Genomic DNA, 21,058 nt, shown 5'->3' with positions numbered 1-21,058 from the left:
GGGTCCAAGAGTGCTGGTCGCTCTTTAAACATCACTTCCTCCATGCTCACGAGCGGTGCGTGCCCCTGCGAAAGAAATCTAGAAAAGGAGGCAGGAGACCCGCATGGATGAACTAGCAGCTTCTAGAGGAGCTCTGCTGGAAGAGAAATGTCCATGGAATGTGGAAAGAGGCGCACGCCACTTGCGAAGGGTACAGCAATGTTGTCAGAGCATGCAGGGATGCAACGAGCAAGGCCAAGATCCACCTGGAACTGAATCTGGCAAGGGATGTCCAAGACAAGAACAAGGGCTTCTTCAACTACATCAGCAGCAAACGGAAGACGAGGGATAACGTGGGGCCGCTGCTGAACGAGGAGGGTGTCCTGGTGACAGACGATGCAGAGAAGGCAGAGCTACTGAATGCCGCAACTGCTTCAGTCCTCAGTGCCAAGCCTGGCCCTCAGGAATCCCAAGCCCTGCAGCTAAGACAGGAAGCCTGCAGAAAGGAGCACTCTGCCTTGGTCGACGAGGACTGCGTGAGGGAGCGCTTAAGCAATCTGCACGCCCACAAATCCATGGCCCCGATGGAATGCACCCACCAGTGCTGAGGGACCTGGCAGACGTCGTTGCTGAGCCACTCTCCATCATCTTTGAAAGGTGCTGGAGGACACGACACGTGCTCGAGGACTGCAGAAAAGCCAATGTCACTGCAGTCTCCACAAAGGGTAAGAAGGAGGACCCAGGGAACTACAGCCTGGTCAGCCTTACCTCCATCCCGGGAAAGATGATGGAGCAACTCACTCTACAGGTCACCATCAGGCAAGTGGAGGAGAAGAAGGTTGTCAGCAGTAGTCAAGTCAACATGGATTCACCAAAGGGAAACCATGCTTGACCAATCTGATAGCTGTCTACGACAGCATGACTGGCTGGGTAGATGAAGGGAGAGCAGTGCATGTTGTCTACCTCGACTTCAGCATGGGTTTTCAGACTGTCTCCCGTAACATCCTCGTATGGAAGCTCAGGAAGTGTGGGCTGGATGAGTGGCCAGTCACGTGGATTGAGAACTAGCTGAAGGGCAGAGCTCAGAGGGTTGTCATCAGCGGCGCTGAGTCTAGTGGGAGGCCTCTAACTAGTGGTGTCCCCCAGGGGTCAGTACTCGGCCCACTCTTGTTCAACTTCTTCATCAGTGACCTGGACGAAGAGTTAGAATCTACCCTCAGCAAGTTTGTCGATGACATCAAACTGGGAGGAGTGGTGGATATGCCAGAAGGCTGTGCTGCCATTCAGCGAGAGCTGGACAGGCTGGAGAGTTGGGCGCAGACGAACCTGATGAGGTTCAACATGGGCAACTGCAGGATCCTGCATCTGGGGAGGAACAACCCCATGCACCAGTACAGGCTTGGCACAGACACGCTGCAGAGCACCTCCGCACAGAGAGACCTGGGTGTCCTGGTGGACAACAAGTTGACCATGAGCCAGCAGTGTGCGTGCCCTGGCTGTCAACAAGGCCAATGGCATCCTGGCGTGCATTAAGATGAGTGTGGCCAGCAGGTCGAGGGAGCTTCTCCTCTCAATCTACTCTGCCCTAGTGAGGCCCCATCTGAAGTACTGTGTCCAGTTCTGGACTCCCCACTTCAAGTAAGATGAGGAGCTACTGGACACAGTCCAGCGGACGGCTACGAGGATGATGACGGGACTGGAGCATCTCTCCTATGAGGAAAGGCTGAGGGAGCTGGCCTTGTTCAGCCTGAAGAAGAGAAGGCTGAGAGGGGACCTAAGAAATGCCTAAAAATATCTGAAAAGGGTGGGTGTCAGGAGGATGGGGCAGGCTCCTTTCAGTGGTGCCCAGTCACAGGACAAGGGGCAACGAGCACAAACTGAAGCAGAGGAAGTTCCGTCTGAACATGAGGAACATCTTCTTCACTCTGAGGGTGACAGAGCCATGGAATACGTTGCCCAAGGAGGTTGTGGACTCTCCTTCTCTGCAGGTATTCAAGATCCGCCTGGATAAGGTCCTGTGCAGCCTGCTCTAGCTGACACTGCTTCGGCACGGGGGTTGCACTACATGATCCACAGAGGTCCCTTCCAATCCTGACCATTCTGTGATTCTGTGACCTTGCACTTGGCCTTGGCGAACTTCAGCAGCTTTGTGCGGGACCACCTCTCAAGCCTCTCCAAGTCCCTCCGAGTGGCATCCTTTCCCTCCAGCGTGTCGACCGCACCACACAGCGTGGTGTTCTCGGCAAACTTGCTGACGCTGCACTTAATCCCACTGTCCATGCCACCAACAAAGACATTAAACTGCGCGTGTCCCAGTACCGACCCCTGAGGAACGCCACTCGTCACTGGTCTCCACTAGGACACTGAGCTGTTGAACGCAACCCTCTGAGTGCGACCATCCACCCAACTCCTTCTCCACCGACTGGTCCATTCTTCAAATCTACAGCTCTCCAATTGACAGACAAGCCTGTTGTGCACGACACTGTCAAATGTTTTGCACAGCTCCAGGCAGATGATGTCAGTTGCTCTTCCCTTATCCACCAACGCCGCACACCACGCGTAGTAGGCCAATAATTCGTTCACGCATGACCTGCCCTTACTGAAGCCATGCTGGCAGCCACCAATCACCTCGTTGTTTTCTATGTGCCTTCACACACTTTCCAGCAGTATCTGCTCCATGATCTTGCCGAGCACACAGGAGACACTGATCGGCCTCAAGGGCCCCAGACCTTCCTTGTTACCCCTTTAAACATGGGCATTGTGCTTCCCCTTTTCCAGCAGTGGGAACCTCACCAGGCGGCCACGCCTTCTCAAATAGGATGCAGACTCAATTCACATCTTCAGCTCCCACTTCCCTCAACCAGCACATGCATCTCATCAGGTCCCATCGACTTGCGCACCTTCAGGTTCCTTAGATGGAAGCACTGGAGCACTACAGTCATTAGACCCACAGTCACCTCCTCTACTGACAGCTCAGGACTTACAGAGCTCCAGAAATTCCTGACAAATACATCATTTTCAAAGCTCTCAAAACGCGCTCATACGAAAACAAGAACGACAAACAAACAGAAACTAAAAAAGCCACAACAAATGCAGGAGCATTACACAAGGAAAAGACACTGGGGCAGGAAGGGAAATTCAGCGGAAAACAACTCGCATGAGAGCCAGCCTAGCACAGAAAGTAGAAACCACAAAACCACCACATCAGCGGCGCAACAGCCACATCTGTTGCTACTACCGCGCTTTCAGGTCCCCCACGGAAACACTAAAGCCAACACGACCCCAAAACCGCCAAGACTGAAAGCCGCACCAGCCAAGCACCGCCACCGCCCTCCCCACGCACGGACACCCCACCAACGCACTTCCCCAACACCACCACAGCCGCCACACCAAACTGAAAACCACACACGGAAACTCGACACAACCAGAAAGCCAGGCACCCAAAGACCACCCACCACATAAAGCCGCCACCACCACACCGCCCCAAGCACAGCGCCCACCCGCACCACCACCACGCTCCTCTCAACAGCCTCCTGACCAGCACCACCCACACACCCACCATGCCTGCGCCCGCAACCCCGCAGCCCCGCCTGCGCCACGCCGCCACCACGCTCCTGCTCCTCCTGCCACCTCTCGCCACCGCCCTCGCCTGCCACCACCTGCGGCCCCGACACGACGCCTTCGCCTGGGACAGCCTCCAGCTCCTCCACGCCTTGGCTCCCAGCCCGACACAGCCCTGCCACCACCACCACCACACGCCCTTCTTCCCCGACAACCTCCTCCGCAACAACCACCCACACCACCACCACGCCACCGCCCTACGCATCCTACAGCACCTCTTCCACACCCTCAGCACACCCAACACCCCTCCACACTGGGACGCCCACGCGCACCGCCGCCTCCTCAACGCCCTCCAGCACCACATCCACCAGCTCCAACAATGCCTCGCAGACGACGCCACGCTCTCCCAAGACCAAGCGCCCCGCAACCTCATGCTCCGCCTCAACAAATACTTCAGGGACATCCAACACTTCCTCCGCACCCACAACCACACCGCCTGCGCCTGGGACCACGTCCTCCTCGAAGCTCGCGTCTCCCTCCAACACCTCCACAACCTCACACGCACCAACAACAACTAGACCAACGGCCCACAACAAACCCACCTCTCTCCTCCCACTCACCGCTCCCCTACTTACACAACCATTTATTTATTTTGCTGGATATTCATTTCTATATTAATTTATACCGTTATTTATTTATTTATGCACTTGTTGCAAATAAAGACTTTATGCAAAAACAAAAAAGACGAGAACATAAATACGTGGTCATCATGCATGTGCCCGACAGGCAAAGTCAGGGTCTCTGCACGCAGGCAGGGACGAGCTGCCCTCCTGCAACCTGTCCCACCAATGTCCCCTCCCCCAGTCAAAGGCTTCCACACTGCAGACCACTCTTAGGGACCCTCCATGGTCCTGCAAGTGCACAGGCAGCTCCTGCTGATGCCAGACCCTCGCAGCACACGCTTGCCCACACACCATCAGCCTTACCCTCTGCGCTCCTCCTCTCCCAACACCCACCTTCCCCTTCCCAACCCTCTCCCACTGCCAAGACATCAAAGTCACCTCCAAACCACCACTCCACCACAAAAAACATCCACCAATGCCACAGAAGTGCTTGCGAACAAGCACGGTGGCATGGGCAAGGTGTACCTCAGCGAGGCGAGGAGGGGACCCACCAAGCCCTGCCGAGATTTGGACATGGAACACAGCCATGTCTGTCCTGTGCTCAGGGCTCCCAACCTGCACGCAGGACTCCCACTGGGCTCTCACCAGAGCGCAGCGGAGGGCCAGAATCCCCTCCCTCCACCTGCTGGCCACGCTGCTTTCGATGCACCCCAGGATACGGTTGGCCTTCTGGGCTGCGAGCGCACATTGCTTCAAGACCCGCCTGGACAAGGTCCTGTGCAGCCTGCTCTAGGAGACCCTGCTTCGGCAGGGCGGTTGGACTACATGACCCACAGAGCTCCCTTCCACATCCCTACCAATCTGTGATTCTTGTCAGCCAACACCCCAAAGTCCATCCCCTCAGGGCTGCTCTCAATCCATTCTCCACCCACCCTGTATTTCTGCTTCGCGTTGCCCTCACCCATCTCCAGGACCTTCTGCACGCAGCTGCAAGCAGCCTCACAGCCACAAGCCCCGGTTCTCCTTGGGCACTTCAACCACCCTGACATCAGCTCGGAAGACCGCACAGCCAGCCACACGCAATCCAGGAGGTTCCTGCAGAGCACTGATGACAACTTTCTGATGCAAGTGGTGGAGGAACCAACAAGCAAAGGCGCTCTGCTGGGCCTTGTACTAACAAACAAGGAGGGACTGGTTGAGGATGTAAACGTCGGTGGTAGACTCGGCTGCAACGACCATGAAATGGTGGAGTTCAGGATCCTGCCTGGAGGAAGCAGGGCGATAAGTAGGATCAAAGCCTTGGACTTCAACAGAGCTAACTTTGGCCTCTTCAAGGAGCTACTGGGAGGAATCCCGTGGGTCAGGGCTCTCAAAGGCAGGGGGGTCCAAGAGTGCTGGTCGCTCTTTAAACATCACTTCCTCCATGCTCACGAGCGGTGCGTGCCCCTGCGAAAGAAATCTAGAAAAGGAGGCAGGAGACCCGCATGGATGAACTAGCAGCTTCTAGAGGAGCTCTGCTGGAAGAGAAATGTCCATGGAATGTGGAAAGAGGCGCACGCCACTTGCGAAGGGTACAGCAATGTTGTCAGAGCATGCAGGGATGCAACGAGCAAGGCCAAGATCCACCTGGAACTGAATCTGGCAAGGGATGTCCAAGACAAGAACAAGGGCTTCTTCAACTACATCAGCAGCAAACGGAAGACGAGGGATAACGTGGGGCCGCTGCTGAACGAGGAGGGTGTCCTGGTGACAGACGATGCAGAGAAGGCAGAGCTACTGAATGCCGCAACTGCTTCAGTCCTCAGTGCCAAGCCTGGCCCTCAGGAATCCCAAGCCCTGCAGCTAAGACAGGAAGCCTGCAGAAAGGAGCACTCTGCCTTGGTCGACGAGGACTGTGTGAGGGAGCGCTTAAGCAATCTGCACGCCCACAAATCCATGGCCCCGATGGAATGCACCCACCAGTGCTGAGGGACCTGGCAGACGTCGTTGCTGAGCCACTCTCCATCATCTTTGAAAGGTGCTGGAGGACACGACACGTGCTCGAGGACTGCAGAAAAGCCAATGTCACTGCAGTCTCCACAAAGGGTAAGAAGGAGGACCCAGGGAACTACAGCCTGGTCAGCCTTACCTCCATCCCGGGAAAGATGATGGAGCAACTCACTCTACAGGTCACCATCAGGCAAGTGGAGGAGAAGAAGGTTGTCAGCAGTAGTCAAGTCAACATGGATTCACCAAAGGGAAACCATGCTTGACCAATCTGATAGCTGTCTACGACAGCATGACTGGCTGGGTAGATGAAGGGAGAGCAGTGCATGTTGTCTACCTCGACTTCAGCATGGGTTTTCAGACTGTCTCCCGTAACATCCTCGTATGGAAGCTCAGGAAGTGTGGGCTGGATGAGTGGCCAGTCACGTGGATTGAGAACTAGCTGAAGGGCAGAGCTCAGAGGGTTGTCATCAGCGGCGCTGAGTCTAGTGGGAGGCCTCTAACTAGTGGTGTCCCCCAGGGGTCAGTACTCGGCCCACTCTTGTTCAACTTCTTCATCAGTGACCTGGACGAAGAGTTAGAATCTACCCTCAGCAAGTTTGTCGATGACATCAAACTGGGAGGAGTGGTGGATATGCCAGAAGGCTGTGCTGCCATTCAGCGAGAGCTGGACAGGCTGGAGAGTTGGGCGCAGACGAACCTGATGAGGTTCAACATGGGCAACTGCAGGATCCTGCATCTGGGGAGGAACAACCCCATGCACCAGTACAGGCTTGGCACAGACACGCTGCAGAGCACCTCCGCACAGAGAGACCTGGGTGTCCTGGTGGACAACAAGTTGACCATGAGCCAGCAGTGTGCGTGCCCTGGCTGTCAACAAGGCCAATGGCATCCTGGCGTGCATTAAGATGAGTGTGGCCAGCAGGTCGAGGGAGCTTCTCCTCTCAATCTACTCTGCCCTAGTGAGGCCCCATCTGAAGTACTGTGTCCAGTTCTGGACTCCCCACTTCAAGTAAGATGAGGAGCTACTGGACACAGTCCAGCGGACGGCTACGAGGATGATGACGGGACTGGAGCATCTCTCCTATGAGGAAAGGCTGAGGGAGCTGGCCTTGTTCAGCCTGAAGAAGAGAAGGCTGAGAGGGGACCTAAGAAATGCCTAAAAATATCTGAAAAGGGTGGGTGTCAGGAGGATGGGGCAGGCTCCTTTCAGTGGTGCCCAGTCACAGGACAAGGGGCAACGAGCACAAACTGAAGCAGAGGAAGTTCCGTCTGAACATGAGGAACATCTTCTTCACTCTGAGGGTGACAGAGCCATGGAATACGTTGCCCAAGGAGGTTGTGGACTCTCCTTCTCTGCAGGTATTCAAGATCCGCCTGGATAAGGTCCTGTGCAGCCTGCTCTAGCTGACACTGCTTCGGCACGGGGGTTGCACTACATGATCCACAGAGGTCCCTTCCAATCCTGACCATTCTGTGATTCTGTGACCTTGCACTTGGCCTTGGCGAACTTCAGCAGCTTTGTGCGGGACCACCTCTCAAGCCTCTCCAAGTCCCTCCGAGTGGCATCCTTTCCCTCCAGCGTGTCGACCGCACCACACAGCGTGGTGTTCTCGGCAAACTTGCTGACGCTGCACTTAATCCCACTGTCCATGCCACCAACAAAGACATTAAACTGCGCGTGTCCCAGTACCGACCCCTGAGGAACGCCACTCGTCACTGGTCTCCACTAGGACACTGAGCTGTTGAACGCAACCCTCTGAGTGCGACCATCCACCCAACTCCTTCTCCACCGACTGGTCCATTCTTCAAATCTACAGCTCTCCAATTGACAGACAAGCCTGTTGTGCACGACACTGTCAAATGTTTTGCACAGCTCCAGGCAGATGATGTCAGTTGCTCTTCCCTTATCCACCAACGCCGCACACCACGCGTAGTAGGCCAATAATTCGTTCACGCATGACCTGCCCTTACTGAAGCCATGCTGGCAGCCACCAATCACCTCGTTGTTTTCTATGTGCCTTCACACACTTTCCAGCAGTATCTGCTCCATGATCTTGCCGAGCACACAGGAGACACTGATCGGCCTCAAGGGCCCCAGACCTTCCTTGTTACCCCTTTAAACATGGGCATTGTGCTTCCCCTTTTCCAGCAGTGGGAACCTCACCAGGCGGCCACGCCTTCTCAAATAGGATGCAGACTCAATTCACATCTTCAGCTCCCACTTCCCTCAACCAGCACATGCATCTCATCAGGTCCCATCGACTTGCGCACCTTCAGGTTCCTTAGATGGAAGCACTGGAGCACTACAGTCATTAGACCCACAGTCACCTCCTCTACTGACAGCTCAGGACTTACAGAGCTCCAGAAATTCCTGACAAATACATCATTTTCAAAGCTCTCAAAACGCGCTCATACGAAAACAAGAATGACAAACAAACAGAAACTAAAAAAGCCACAACAAATGCAGGAGCATTACACAAGGAAAAGACACTGGGGCAGGAAGGGAAATTCAGCGGAAAACAACTCGCATGAGAGCCAGCCTAGCACAGAAAGTAGAAACCACAAAACCACCACATCAGCGGCGCAACAGCCACATCTGTTGCTACTACCGCGCTTTCAGGTCCCCCACGGAAACACTAAAGCCAACACGACCCCAAAACCGCCAAGACTGAAAGCCGCACCAGCCAAGCACCGCCACCGCCCTCCCCACGCACGGACACCCCACCAACGCACTTCCCCAACACCACCACAGCCGCCACACCAAACTGAAAACCACACACGGAAACTCGACACAACCAGAAAGCCAGGCACCCAAAGACCACCCACCACATAAAGCCGCCACCACCACACCGCCCCAAGCACAGCGCCCACCCGCACCACCACCACGCTCCTCTCAACAGCCTCCTGACCAGCACCACCCACACACCCACCATGCCTGCGCCCGCAACCCCGCAGCCCCGCCTGCGCCACGCCGCCACCACGCTCCTGCTCCTCCTGCCACCTCTCGCCACCGCCCTCGCCTGCCACCACCTGCGGCCCCGACACGACGCCTTCGCCTGGGACAGCCTCCAGCTCCTCCACGCCTTGGCTCCCAGCCCGACACAGCCCTGCCACCACCACCACCACACGCCCTTCTTCCCCGACAACCTCCTCCGCAACAACCACCCACACCACCACCACGCCACCGCCCTACGCATCCTACAGCACCTCTTCCACACCCTCAGCACACCCAACACCCCTCCACACTGGGACGCCCACGCGCACCGCCGCCTCCTCAACGCCCTCCAGCACCACATCCACCAGCTCCAACAATGCCTCGCAGACGACGCCACGCTCTCCCAAGACCAAGCGCCCCGCAACCTCATGCTCCGCCTCAACAAATACTTCAGGGACATCCAACACTTCCTCCGCACCCACAACCACACCGCCTGCGCCTGGGACCACGTCCTCCTCGAAGCTCGCGTCTCCCTCCAACACCTCCACAACCTCACACGCACCAACAACAACTAGACCAACGGCCCACAACAAACCCACCTCTCTCCTCCCACTCACCGCTCCCCTACTTACACAACCATTTATTTATTTTGCTGGACATTCATTTCTATATTAATTTATACCGTTATTTATTTATTTATGCACTTGTTGCAAATAAAGACTTTATGCAAAAACAAAAAAGACGAGAACATAAATACGTGGTCATCATGCATGTGCCCGACAGGCAAAGTCAGGGTCTCTGCACGCAGGCAGGGACGAGCTGCCCTCCTGCAACCTGTCCCACCAATGTCCCCTCCCCCAGTCAAAGGCTTCCACACTGCAGACCACTCTTAGGGACCCTCCATGGTCCTGCAAGTGCACAGGCAGCTCCTGCTGATGCCAGACCCTCGCAGCACACGCTTGCCCACACACCATCAGCCTTACCCTCTGCGCTCCTCCTCTCCCAACACCCACCTTCCCCTTCCCAACCCTCTCCCACTGCCAAGACATCAAAGTCACCTCCAAACCACCACTCCACCACAAAAAACATCCACCAATGCCACAGAAGTGCTTGCGAACAAGCACGGTGGCATGGGCAAGGTGTACCTCAGCGAGGCGAGGAGGGGACCCACCAAGCCCTGCCGAGATTTGGACATGGAACACAGCCATATCTGTCCTGTGCTCAGGGCTCCCAACCTGCACGCAGGACTCCCACTGGGCTCTCACCAGAGCGCAGCGGAGGGCCAGAATCCCCTCCCTCCACCTGCTGGCCACGCTGCTTTCGATGCACCCCAGGATACGGTTGGCCTTCTGGGCTGCGAGCGCACATTGCTTCAAGACCCGCCTGGACAAGGTCCTGTGCAGCCTGCTCTAGGAGACCCTGCTTCGGCAGGGCGGTTGGACTACATGACCCACAGAGCTCCCTTCCACATCCCTACCAATCTGTGATTCTTGTCAGCCAACACCCCAAAGTCCATCCCCTCAGGGCTGCTCTCAATCCATTCTCCACCCACCCTGTATTTCTGCTTCGCGTTGCCCTCACCCATCTCCAGGACCTTCTGCACGCAGCTGCAAGCAGCCTCACAGCCACAAGCCCCGGTTCTCCTTGGGCACTTCAACCACCCTGACATCAGCTCGGAAGACCGCACAGCCAGCCACACGCAATCCAGGAGGTTCCTGCAGAGCACTGATGACAACTTTCTGATGCAAGTGGTGGAGGAACCAACAAGCAAAGGCGCTCTGCTGGGCCTTGTACTAACAAACAAGGAGGGACTGGTTGAGGATGTAAACGTCGGTGGTAGACTCGGCTGCAACGACCATGAAATGGTGGAGTTCAGGATCCTGCCTGGAGGAAGCAGGGCGATAAGTAGGATCAAAGCCTTGGACTTCAACAGAGCTAACTTTGGCCTCTTCAAGGAGCTACTGGGAGGAATCCCGTGGGTCAGGGCTCTCAAAGGCAGGGGGGTCCAAGAGTGCTGGTCGCTCTTTAAACATCACTTCCTCCATGCTCACGAGCGGTGCGTGCCCCTGCAAAAGAAATCTAGAAAAAGAGGCAGGAGACCCGCATGGATGAACTAGCAGCTTCTAGAGGAGCTCTGCTGGAAGAGAAATGTCCATGGAATGTGGAAAGAGGCGCACGCCACTTGCGAAGGGTACAGCAATGTTGTCAGAGCATGCAGGGATGCAACGAGCAAGGCCAAGATCCACCTGGAACTGAATCTGGCAAGGGATGTCCAAGACAAGAACAAGGGCTTCTTCAACTACATCAGCAGCAAACGGAAGACGAGGGATAACGTGGGGCCGCTGCTGAACGAGGAGGGTGTCCTGGTGACAGACGATGCAGAGAAGGCAGAGCTACTGAATGCCGCAACTGCTTCAGTCCTCAGTGCCAAGCCTGGCCCTCAGGAATCCCAAGCCCTGCAGCTAAGACAGGAAGCCTGCAGAAAGGAGCACTCACCCTTGGTCGACGAGGACTGCGTGAGGGAGCGCTTAAGCAATCTGCACGCCCACAAATCCATGGCCCCGATGGAATGCACCCACCAGTGCTGAGGGACCTGGCAGACGTCGTTGCTGAGCCACTCTCCATCATCTTTGAAAGGTGCTGGAGGACACGACACGTGCTCGAGGACTGCAGAAAAGCCAATGTCACTGCAGTCTCCACAAAGGGTAAGAAGGAGGACCCAGGGAACTACAGCCTGGTCAGCCTTACCTCCATCCCGGGAAAGATGATGGAGCAACTCACTCTACAGGTCACCATCAGGCAAGTGGAGGAGAAGAAGGTTGTCAGCAGTAGTCAAGTCAACATGGATTCACCAAAGGGAAACCATGCTTGACCAATCTGATAGCTGTCTACGACAGCATGACTGGCTGGGTAGATGAAGGGAGAGCAGTGCATGTTGTCTACCTCGACTTCAGCATGGGTTTTCAGACTGTCTCCCGTAACATCCTCGTATGGAAGCTCAGGAAGTGTGGGCTGGATGAGTGGCCAGTCACGTGGATTGAGAACTAGCTGAAGGGCAGAGCTCAGAGGGTTGTCATCAGCGGCGCTGAGTCTAGTGGGAGGCCTCTAACTAGTGGTGTCCACCAGGGGTCAGTACTCGGCCCACTCTTGTTCAACTTCTTCATCAGTGACCTGGACGAAGAGTTAGAATCTACCCTCAGCAAGTTTGTCGATGACATCAAACTGGGAGGAGTGGTGGATATGCCAGAAGGCTGTGCTGCCATTCAGCGAGAGCTGGACAGGCTGGAGAGTTGGGCGCAGACGAACCTGATGAGGTTCAACATGGGCAACTGCAGGATCCTGCATCTGGGGAGGAACAACCCCATGCACCAGTACAGGCTTGGCACAGACACGCTGCAGAGCACCTCCGCGCAGAGAGACCTGGGTGTCCTGGTGGACAACAAGTTGACCATGAGCCAGCAGTGTGCGTGCCCTGGCTGCCAACAAGGCCAATGGCATCCTGGCGTGCATTAAGATGAGTGTGGCCAGCAGGTCGAGGGAGCTTCTCCTCTCAATCTACTCTGCCCTAGTGAGGCCCCATCTGAAGTACTGTGTCCAGTTCTGGACTCCCCACTTCAAGTAAGATGAGGAGCTACTGGACACAGTCCAGCGGAGGGCTACGAGGATGATGACGGGACTGGAGCATCTCTCCTATGAGGAAAGGCTGAGGGAGCTGGCCTTGTTCAGCCTCAAGAAGAGAAGGCTGAGAGGGGACCTTAGAAATGCCTAAAAATATCTGAAAAGGGTGGGTGTCAGGAGGATGGGGCAGGCTCCTTTCAGTGGTGCCCAGCGACAGGACAAGGGGCAACGAGCACAAACTGAAGCAGAGGAAGTTCCGTCTGAACATGAGGAACAACTTCTTCACTCTGAGGGTGACGGAGCCATGGAATAGGTTGCCCAAGGAGGTTGTGGACTCTCCTTCTCTGAAGATATTCAAGATCCGCCTGGATAAGGTCCTGTGCAGCCTGCTCTAGCTGACACTGCTTCGGCACGGGGGTTGCACTACATGATCCACAGAGGTCCCTTCCAATCCTGACCATTCTGTGATTCTGTGACCTTGCACTTGGCCTTGGCGAACTTCAGCAGCTTTGTGCGGGACCACCTCTCAAGCCTCTCCAAGTCCCTCCGAGTGGCATCCTTTCCCTCCAGCGTGTCGACCGCACCACACAGCGTGGTGTTCTCGGCAAACTTGCTGACGCTGCACTCAATCCCACTGTCCATGCCACCAACAAAGATGTTAAACTGCGCGTGTCCCAGTACCGACCCCTGAGGAACGCCACTCATCACTGGTCTCCACTAGGACACTGAGCTGTTGAACGCAACCCTCTGAGTGCGACCATCCACCCAACTCCTTCTCCACCGACTGGTCCATTCTTCAAATCTACAGCTCTCCAATTGACAGACAAGCCTGTTGTGCACGACACTGTCAAATGTTTTGCACAGCTCCAGGCAGATGATGTCAGTTGCTCTTCCCTTATCCACCAACGCCGCACACCACGCGTAGTAGGCCACTAATTCGTTCACGCATGACCTGCCCTTACTGGAGCCATGCTGGTAGCCACCAATCACCTCGTTGTTTTCTATGTGCCTTCACACACTTTCCAGCAGTATCTGCTCCATGATCTTGCCGAGCACACAGGAGACACTGATCGGCCTCAAGGGCCCCAGAACCTTCCTTGTTACCCCTTTTAAACATGGGCATTGTGCTTCCCCTTTTCCAGCAGTGGGAACCTCACCAGGCGGCCACGCCTTCTCAGATAGGATGCAGACTCAATTCACATCTTCAGCTCCCACTTCCCTCAACCAGCACATGCATCTCATCAGGTCCCATCGACTTGCGCACCTTCAGGTTCCTTCGATGGAAGCACTGGAGCACTACAGTCATTAGACCCACAGTCACCTCCTCTACTGACAGCTCAGGACTTACAGAGCTCCAGAAATTCCTGACAAATACATCATTTTCAAAGCTCTCAAAACGCGCTCATACGAAAACAAGAATGACAAACAAACAGAAACTAAAAAAGCCACAACAAATGCAGGAGCATTACACAAGGAAAAGACACTGGGGCAGGAAGGGAAATTCAGCGGAAAACAACTCGCATGAGAGCCAGCCTAGCACAGAAAGTAGAAACCACAAAACCACCACATCAGCGGCGCAACAGCCACATCTGTTGCTACTACCGCGCTTTCAGGTCCCCCACGGAAACACTAAAGCCAACACGACCCCAAAACCGCCAAGACTGAAAGCCGCACCAGCCAAGCACCGCCACCGCCCTCCCCACGCACGGACACCCCACCAACGCACTTCCCCAACACCACCACAGCCGCCACACCAAACTGAAAACCACACACGGAAACTCGACACAACCAGAAAGCCAGGCACCCAAAGACCACCCACCACATAAAGCCGCCACCACCACACCGCCCCAAGCACAGCGCCCACCCGCACCACCACCACGCTCCTCTCAACAGCCTCCTGACCAGCACCACCCACACACCCACCATGCCTGCGCCCGCAACCCCGCAGCCCCGCCTGCGCCACGCCGCCACCACGCTCCTGCTCCTCCTGCCGCCTCTCGCCACCGCCCTCGCCTGCCACCACCTGCGGCCCCGACACGACGCCTTCGCCTGGGACAGCCTCCAGCTCCTCCACGCCTTGGCTCCCAGCCCGACACAGCCCTGCCACCACCACCACCACACGCCCTTCTTCCCCGACAACCTCCTCCGCAACAACCACCCACACCACCACCACGCCACCGCCCTACGCATCCTACAGCACCTCTTCCACACCCTCAGCACACCCAACACCCCTCCACACTGGGACGCCCACGCGCACCGCCGCCTCCTCAACGCCCTCCAGCACCACATCCACCAGCTCCAACAATGCCTCGCAGACGACGCCACGCTCTCCCAAGACCAAGCGCCCCGCAACCTCATGCTCCGCCTCAACAAATACTTCAGGGACATCCAACACTTCCTCCGCACCCACAACCACACCGCCCGCGCCTGGGACCACGTCCTCCTCGAAGCTCGCGTCTCCCTCCAACACCTCCACAACCTCACACGCACCAACAACAACTAGACCAACGGCCCACAACAAACCCACCTCTCTCCTCCCACTCACCGCTCCCCGATTTACACAACTATTTATTGACACAAATGCTTTCAGCTATTTATTCACCTATTTATTCCAGAACAAATAAAGACCGCTTGCAAAATCCTCGCTCCCCATTGCCTCTCATCTCACAACCCCACCAACCAGCCTGAGGGATGGGGGGAACACACCTCCACTCAACACCTGCTCTAAGCCCTGCTCCTAACAGGGCTCGGCACATCCCCTGACCGCTCTCCTCTTTGGCACCTCCCCAAAGAGCCACTTGTTTCTACCTCTTCATAGAAACTCTGTACAGCCCTGTAGTTTGACCAGCTGATTCTGGCTGTCCCCAGAGCCCTCTTGGAAGACCTGGTACTGACTTGGACTCTTAATTACAGCATTCATGCAGTGATACTTCTTTTCGAGACCACTGCTTGTTGCTCAATTTCTGCCTCTACAGGTACACCACATCACTTAATCTTGACACTTTTCGCAGTTAGATACTACCAAACTTTCTCTCAAAGGTCCTTACCCCACTTTTATGAAAACAAAATTCTGTACCTTTCTGCAGTCTAGGCTGAGGCTCTTTTTGAACCTGTTTGGGAGCTCAGCATCTCTCACAGGCAATTTACAATCTGGATCCCAGTAAGTAAGAAAACTCCATATACTCTCCCTACTGCAGCTCACCTGCATTTGTCACCATTATGCATACGCAAATATGTCCACCTATTATCACCTCCAAAACCTGTCTGATGCACCTACTGGCTGCCAATTTGTGTACCTGCCACTCAACCCTATGTCTTGGTAAAAGAAAACAGTAACGCTCAGATTTCACCTAGATTTGACAAGATGTCATACTCTGTCTACATTAATTAAAACTTTCTGCACAGGCACGCTTGCTTCTGTTTACAGAAATTGCAGATAGATGAATGCATGATGTAACAGTTGCTCTATATCAGTTTACACCACCTAGAGAAACTGTTTGTGGATGTTTAAAAAAAACAGAACACAGAACATAAGGATAAGCTCTTACTCACCATTAAATGAACTAAATTGTGTTGCACTAATTATGAACACTGAGGATAGCTCGTTTAAAATTAAATAAACCAAACCATTTACTTACCATTGGCAGCCTGGACTGAAGCATCTGGAGATCATCATAACCATAAATCTGCTTAAAGACAGATAAAAATACAACTTAATTATAACACTCTTCTCCGACACTGACTAATTTGGGGCTTCAAACAGTTTGACCTAGGCCCAGTCTGTTTTTAAGGTGTACAGCTATACGTCGCGTTGTGCCATCGTGGCGCACTGTAGCATTTTAAGGCTAGCACAGCTAAGCTTAAAATGGCTGGTCACTCTGTTGTTGCTTCTTGGCGACAGTAGTCCTCTGAGGAGAGTATGACTGCCCCATCTTCAATACCGTTTTCACACATGCATTTTTCATCAACTTGTGAAAAATCTACAGGGCATTCAGATTTGGGAAGAAGAGCAACAGCCTTCTTCGCTGCAACCATTACTTCTGAGAATAGCAGGATATAAGATGTGATGACTAGACCCTCGCATTCAATGTGATACAGAAAGATGATTGGAATAAGTTTCTGATTCTTAAAACAGACAACCAAAAATATGTTGATCCTGGTCAGACATCAAAAAGCTATGTGCAGTCTTTCAAAGTATGACAGACAGTACACATGGCACATTTCAACCATTACCATAGAACATTTATTCCAGTAACACAAATCTCAATGAGTCTAATTTTACTCTAAGAGTCTAAAACCTGATACCGCTGAAAACCGTAGCATTATGCATGTTTAGCTTCAACAGCATCCAAATCGCGTCTGTACCAACAGTTCTGAAGTTTACTATCAACAGTAAATCCCCACTGAATATATTTCATATATTCTTCAGCATATGGAACAAGAATTCCAGGTGCAACATATGCCAACAGAAATGCCTTGGCATAGACAGCAGCAGTTCTGGGGGACCCACCTGCTCCAAGAGTTCAGCAATCAAGGACAGGAACAATTAAATTGCTTACTGGGTAGGCAGGCAGAAGTCCTCCAGGTCCCACAATATACTGGTTATGCAACAAGGGCGGTACACCTTGGGGCAGGTTTGGGGGAGCTTTGCCTGCAGAATTAAAATAGACACTTTAACAAGCCTTTAGAAAAGAAAAGGCTTCAGCACTGAGACAAGATAGTTCACAAGCCCTGGCAGATGCACTGTCATAGCTTGTAAAGGGCAGAACTGCACACAAGAATTTTGTGTTGGTTGATGAAAATGCTCAAAATAGCCTGAAGAGTTTAACCATGCCTCAAGAAAGCGAAAGCACAGGCTACTTAAGACTGGAAACAGTCCCACCAGAGAACAGCAGTCTGATTTTGTCATTTACTTTGTCCAGGAGGATTGCAAGACTTACAGAAACTTCTCCTTTCCTCAGTCCTCTCCTGAAGGCAAAATTTAGGCATTGTTCTCAATCTAAGAGAGCAAATTCTCTCCTTTCATTTTCTGCTCTGTCAACACATTCCCCATTATCGCCAGCAATAGGCTTGAAAGCACTAAATGCTGCCAGCATACTTATTGTGGGTGACTTGTTGCAGCTGAGAAAAGCAAAGAGACAAAGATTGAAACAGTTTCAGTGGCTCCAATCAAGCAGTGCTAGGAAGCAGGAGAGTTAAAAAAAAATGCACTTTAGCCAGTTATCAGACACTTTGTTTACAAGGTATGGGGATGAGAAATGAGAAATCCTTCTGTAAGTAACTTTGATGTTAATATTTAAATCATTCAGTTCCCTCCATAGGATTTCCTTTTAGCAGTTCAGTTTGATTAAAGAAGCAAGCGAGAATTTAGCATTGCTTCCACTTCAGCGCAAGAAGCCTCCCCACCTTCTCTCTGTAGACCCTGTTTCAGAAGTGCTATTTGCTGTGGAATGAACCAGACATCAGACACTTTTTTCCTTTCTGTAGATGTGGCAGTAGGGATATGGCATACGATAATGAGGACACTGCAGTATATTTTGATACTGCCAAATGAATTCAAGTCACAGAGAAGACTGAAATTCAGACTAATGTGAACTGACAGCCAAGAGCTGATCACAGCCTGGCGTGCAAACTGGGCGAATCTCCTAGCCCAAATACTCAGAACTGCTCTGCTGTGTATTTATAAAGCTCTTTGGGGATGGAATGTGCTGTATAAATGCCACATAACACCCTAACAAATATTTCAAATACACTAACCCAGGTAACTTCATTTGATAAGCCAGCAAATAAAGCATGCTGAAAATACTAGTCCAGATTGTGGACTTCTCAGCATGGTTACGGCTGGTGAGATGCTCAACTGACAGCCCTGCTGACTGAAGTCCTCTGCCTATCCATGTGATCTGTTAATCTTGCGAACCTGAAGACACTAAGGGAGCTGCCCGTGTGGTAGCAGCTGGTATAGACACACTGGTAACGCTCAGGCCAAGGCTGTTGGTAGTGTTCATACTGCTTGCCATGCTGACAACAGAAGAGGTGGTGCTAGGGGCTGAGGTTGAAGCAGTTGAAAAGGTTGTTGAGGGCTGGAGCGAAGTTGTGTTCTCAACACTCGTGTGCTAGAAAGGAGACAAAAAGAATGAGGATCACAGAGCAAATAAACCACAGTGGAAGATGCTGGGGAGGGGGATTAAAAAAATCCCAGCAATCTTTAAAGTAACAGCAGCACATGCAAAAGATAAGCATTATCTATATACTAAGCAAGCAACAAAGTTGCATTCTTGTGATTTTTAACTATTCAAAGAAAATTCTTACATGAGAGTTAAATTCAAACTGCTATATCATCACAAAATTATATCACAGTAACTCAAATGTCACTCTATTGCATTATTTCTTGCCCTTTGCTCATATACTCCTTTAAGCTAGTCGATTTTATGTTAAACAAACTCCTGTATTCCTCCAAAAGATAGTATTTGTTTTCAAAATACAGGACACTGCTATCATGATTTCCTCAATGCACTTCTGGAATTCAAAAGATTAAAACTGTAGCGCCCCACAACAGTCAATGTGGTAAACTCAGATGCAGGCCAGATGTTTTACAGGAGGATAAGAGTCCCTGGTTTGAATCCAGCACAGTACAGCGCCTCAGCTGTAAAACTGTCGCACTTACAAAACAGTGTCATCAACATAGAGAAGCCAAAACAACTCTGATAACAGAAAAGAAGGACACTTGGGTAAGTGTGAATTTTTAAGTTACATATTCAGTAGGGGTGGAGTATTAAAAAGCAAAACACAGGCATAAAGAAAAGCAGTAACCTATCTGCACACACCAACTGGGATTGTACAAAATTACCCCACCACAGAACACTGCAGTGGCTCTCTGACTTTTGTTTGTGCAACCTCATCTAGAATACTGTGTTCACTACCATTTGCCTCATTATCTCAAGTGCATTAAATGCACGGGTGACAACAATGCCACATGGTAAACTCTAAAATCATATGCTATGAGGCATTTGTCATGACATGTATCATTCCATCACCTGCATTTTGCCAGTTAACCTCTCCAGTGGAGACTGCTAACAGTCCACATTTTGCAGCAATTTCAGACAGCCACTTCTAAATATTTTTTTTTTAAATATATTTGTTACAATAAATTCTTTCTTTATTCCACTCCCCCTTGCTGGCATGAAAATCTGCTCTGTAGTTGTGTGACTGCCCAGTCTCTGTAACAGCTATTCCTGGTCTAGTACCCATCACCAGCAGCGAAGACTTTTCTCACCACTGGCGGTGGGCAGCCTCTCTTCCCTGCAGCTCTGTGTACTGGGACACAATGAACTTCACCACATGGTCTTAACCATCACATGAATTGACTATATGCCAAACAACTGTTGAAATGCAAATAGGACTTACTGCATGTGATGTGCTTGAAGACAACACTGAGGCAGGGGAGAGGCTGTTCTGATGATTGGAAAGTGAGCTGGAAAAAAAATTGCAAAGAATTAACAAAATCAATTGTTCTTAGAGCTATTTTTAATATATATGTATGCATATATACACATCAATATACACAAATACAGAGTAGGTAGCAGGACATTAGTTAAAGAATAAAAATTGTAGGTGTGTGTATACACATAGACACACAGAGTAGGATATTAGTTAAAGAAAAAATTGTCTGTAGGGGGGTGTGTAGATATACTTACGCACATATGTATGTGTGTATATATACACACCCCCCTAGAGACAATTTTTCCTTTAACTACTATCCTACTACCTTTAATGAAATAAACCTGAAGCACAGAGACAACTATTACTAACAAGAACATCTAAAACACCATTCATTCGTATTTATCAGTTTACTGTATTTTTAGAAAAACAATAGCTCCTTCAGGAATTATGTAGCCATGACTCCAAGACACATCAAGTCCAAAACCAGACGAAGGTTCACACAACACATGACCTGTTTCTCACTCCTTCCCTAAGCAACTGCTGCCTGCCATGGGGCACAGGTATTAATTAGGTGAGGCAGTGATTTGGTTTGACTCACTAGGGTATTTCTTACATTTTAACCTGCTTTCGTGGTTTAACCCAGCAGGTAGGACCAGACAGTCGCTTGCTCACTCCTCCCCTTCCCCCCCAGTGGAATGGGGAGAAGAACAGACAAAGGGTAAAATCTGGGCCTTGAGATAAAAAGAGTTTAATAAAATAAGGGAAAACACTCCTCCTCCTCCTAATAATATCAATGAATATGCAAAATAAACACTACACAATATATTTTTTTTCTCACTCCCTGACAATCAGTTGTGTAGCCAGTCCCTGAGGACCGACTGCGGAACGTGGATTTCACGAATTTCACAGAACT

General features: G+C 51.9%; 4 protein-coding genes across 9 annotated transcripts in view; 3 read left to right on the top strand and 1 right to left on the bottom strand.

Annotated features, from left to right (window-relative positions):
• UBAP2 (ubiquitin associated protein 2) overlaps window positions 1-21,058 on the bottom strand; it is a 176,361-nt gene that overhangs the window by 75,198 nt on the left and 80,105 nt on the right. For 4 of the 6 annotated variants that reach the window (XM_075447220.1, XM_075447224.1, XM_075447222.1 and 1 more), the window contains exons 18-21: window positions 20,110-20,176; window positions 18,623-18,818; window positions 17,265-17,356; window positions 16,344-16,394 (exon numbers count right to left, since the gene is read on the bottom strand). In XM_075447220.1, the coding sequence (XP_075303335.1) occupies window positions 16,344-16,394; window positions 17,265-17,356; window positions 18,623-18,818; window positions 20,110-20,176 (406 nt within the window). The remainder of the gene's footprint in view (window positions 1-16,343; window positions 16,395-17,264; window positions 17,357-18,622; window positions 18,819-20,109; window positions 20,177-21,058) is intronic. The other 2 variants (XM_075447221.1, XM_075447223.1) reach the window with 1 other exon arrangement.
• Window positions 3,540-4,118, top strand: LOC142358848 (interferon-like). The gene has a single exon (XM_075411036.1). It carries the CDS (start codon window positions 3,540-3,542, stop codon window positions 4,116-4,118), a length of 579 nt encoding a protein of 192 aa, XP_075267151.1.
• LOC142358836 (interferon-like) lies at window positions 9,084-9,664 on the top strand. The gene has a single exon (XM_075411007.1). The coding sequence runs from the start codon at window positions 9,084-9,086 to the stop codon at window positions 9,660-9,662; it is 579 nt and encodes a 192-aa protein (XP_075267122.1). The 3' UTR covers window positions 9,663-9,664.
• On the top strand, window positions 14,630-15,208 carry LOC104337952 (interferon-like). Its single transcript, XM_009943949.2, has one exon. The coding sequence runs from the start codon at window positions 14,630-14,632 to the stop codon at window positions 15,206-15,208; it is 579 nt and encodes a 192-aa protein (XP_009942251.2).

Source organism: Opisthocomus hoazin, chromosome Z (assembly GCF_030867145.1).
Source record: "Opisthocomus hoazin isolate bOpiHoa1 chromosome Z, bOpiHoa1.hap1, whole genome shotgun sequence".
Classification (NCBI taxonomy): Eukaryota; Metazoa; Chordata; class Aves; order Opisthocomiformes; family Opisthocomidae; genus Opisthocomus; species Opisthocomus hoazin.
This window is presented reverse-complemented; position numbering and strand designations above follow the sequence as displayed.

What these genes read in the sequence shown, in the direction of transcription:
- LOC104337952 (XM_009943949.2), top strand. Translation starts at nt 14,630, where the DNA reads ATGCCTGCGCCCGCAACCCCGCAGCCCCGCCTGCGCCACGCCGCCACC.
- LOC142358848 (XM_075411036.1), top strand. Translation starts at nt 3,540, where the DNA reads ATGCCTGCGCCCGCAACCCCGCAGCCCCGCCTGCGCCACGCCGCCACC.
- LOC142358836 (XM_075411007.1), top strand. Translation starts at nt 9,084, where the DNA reads ATGCCTGCGCCCGCAACCCCGCAGCCCCGCCTGCGCCACGCCGCCACC.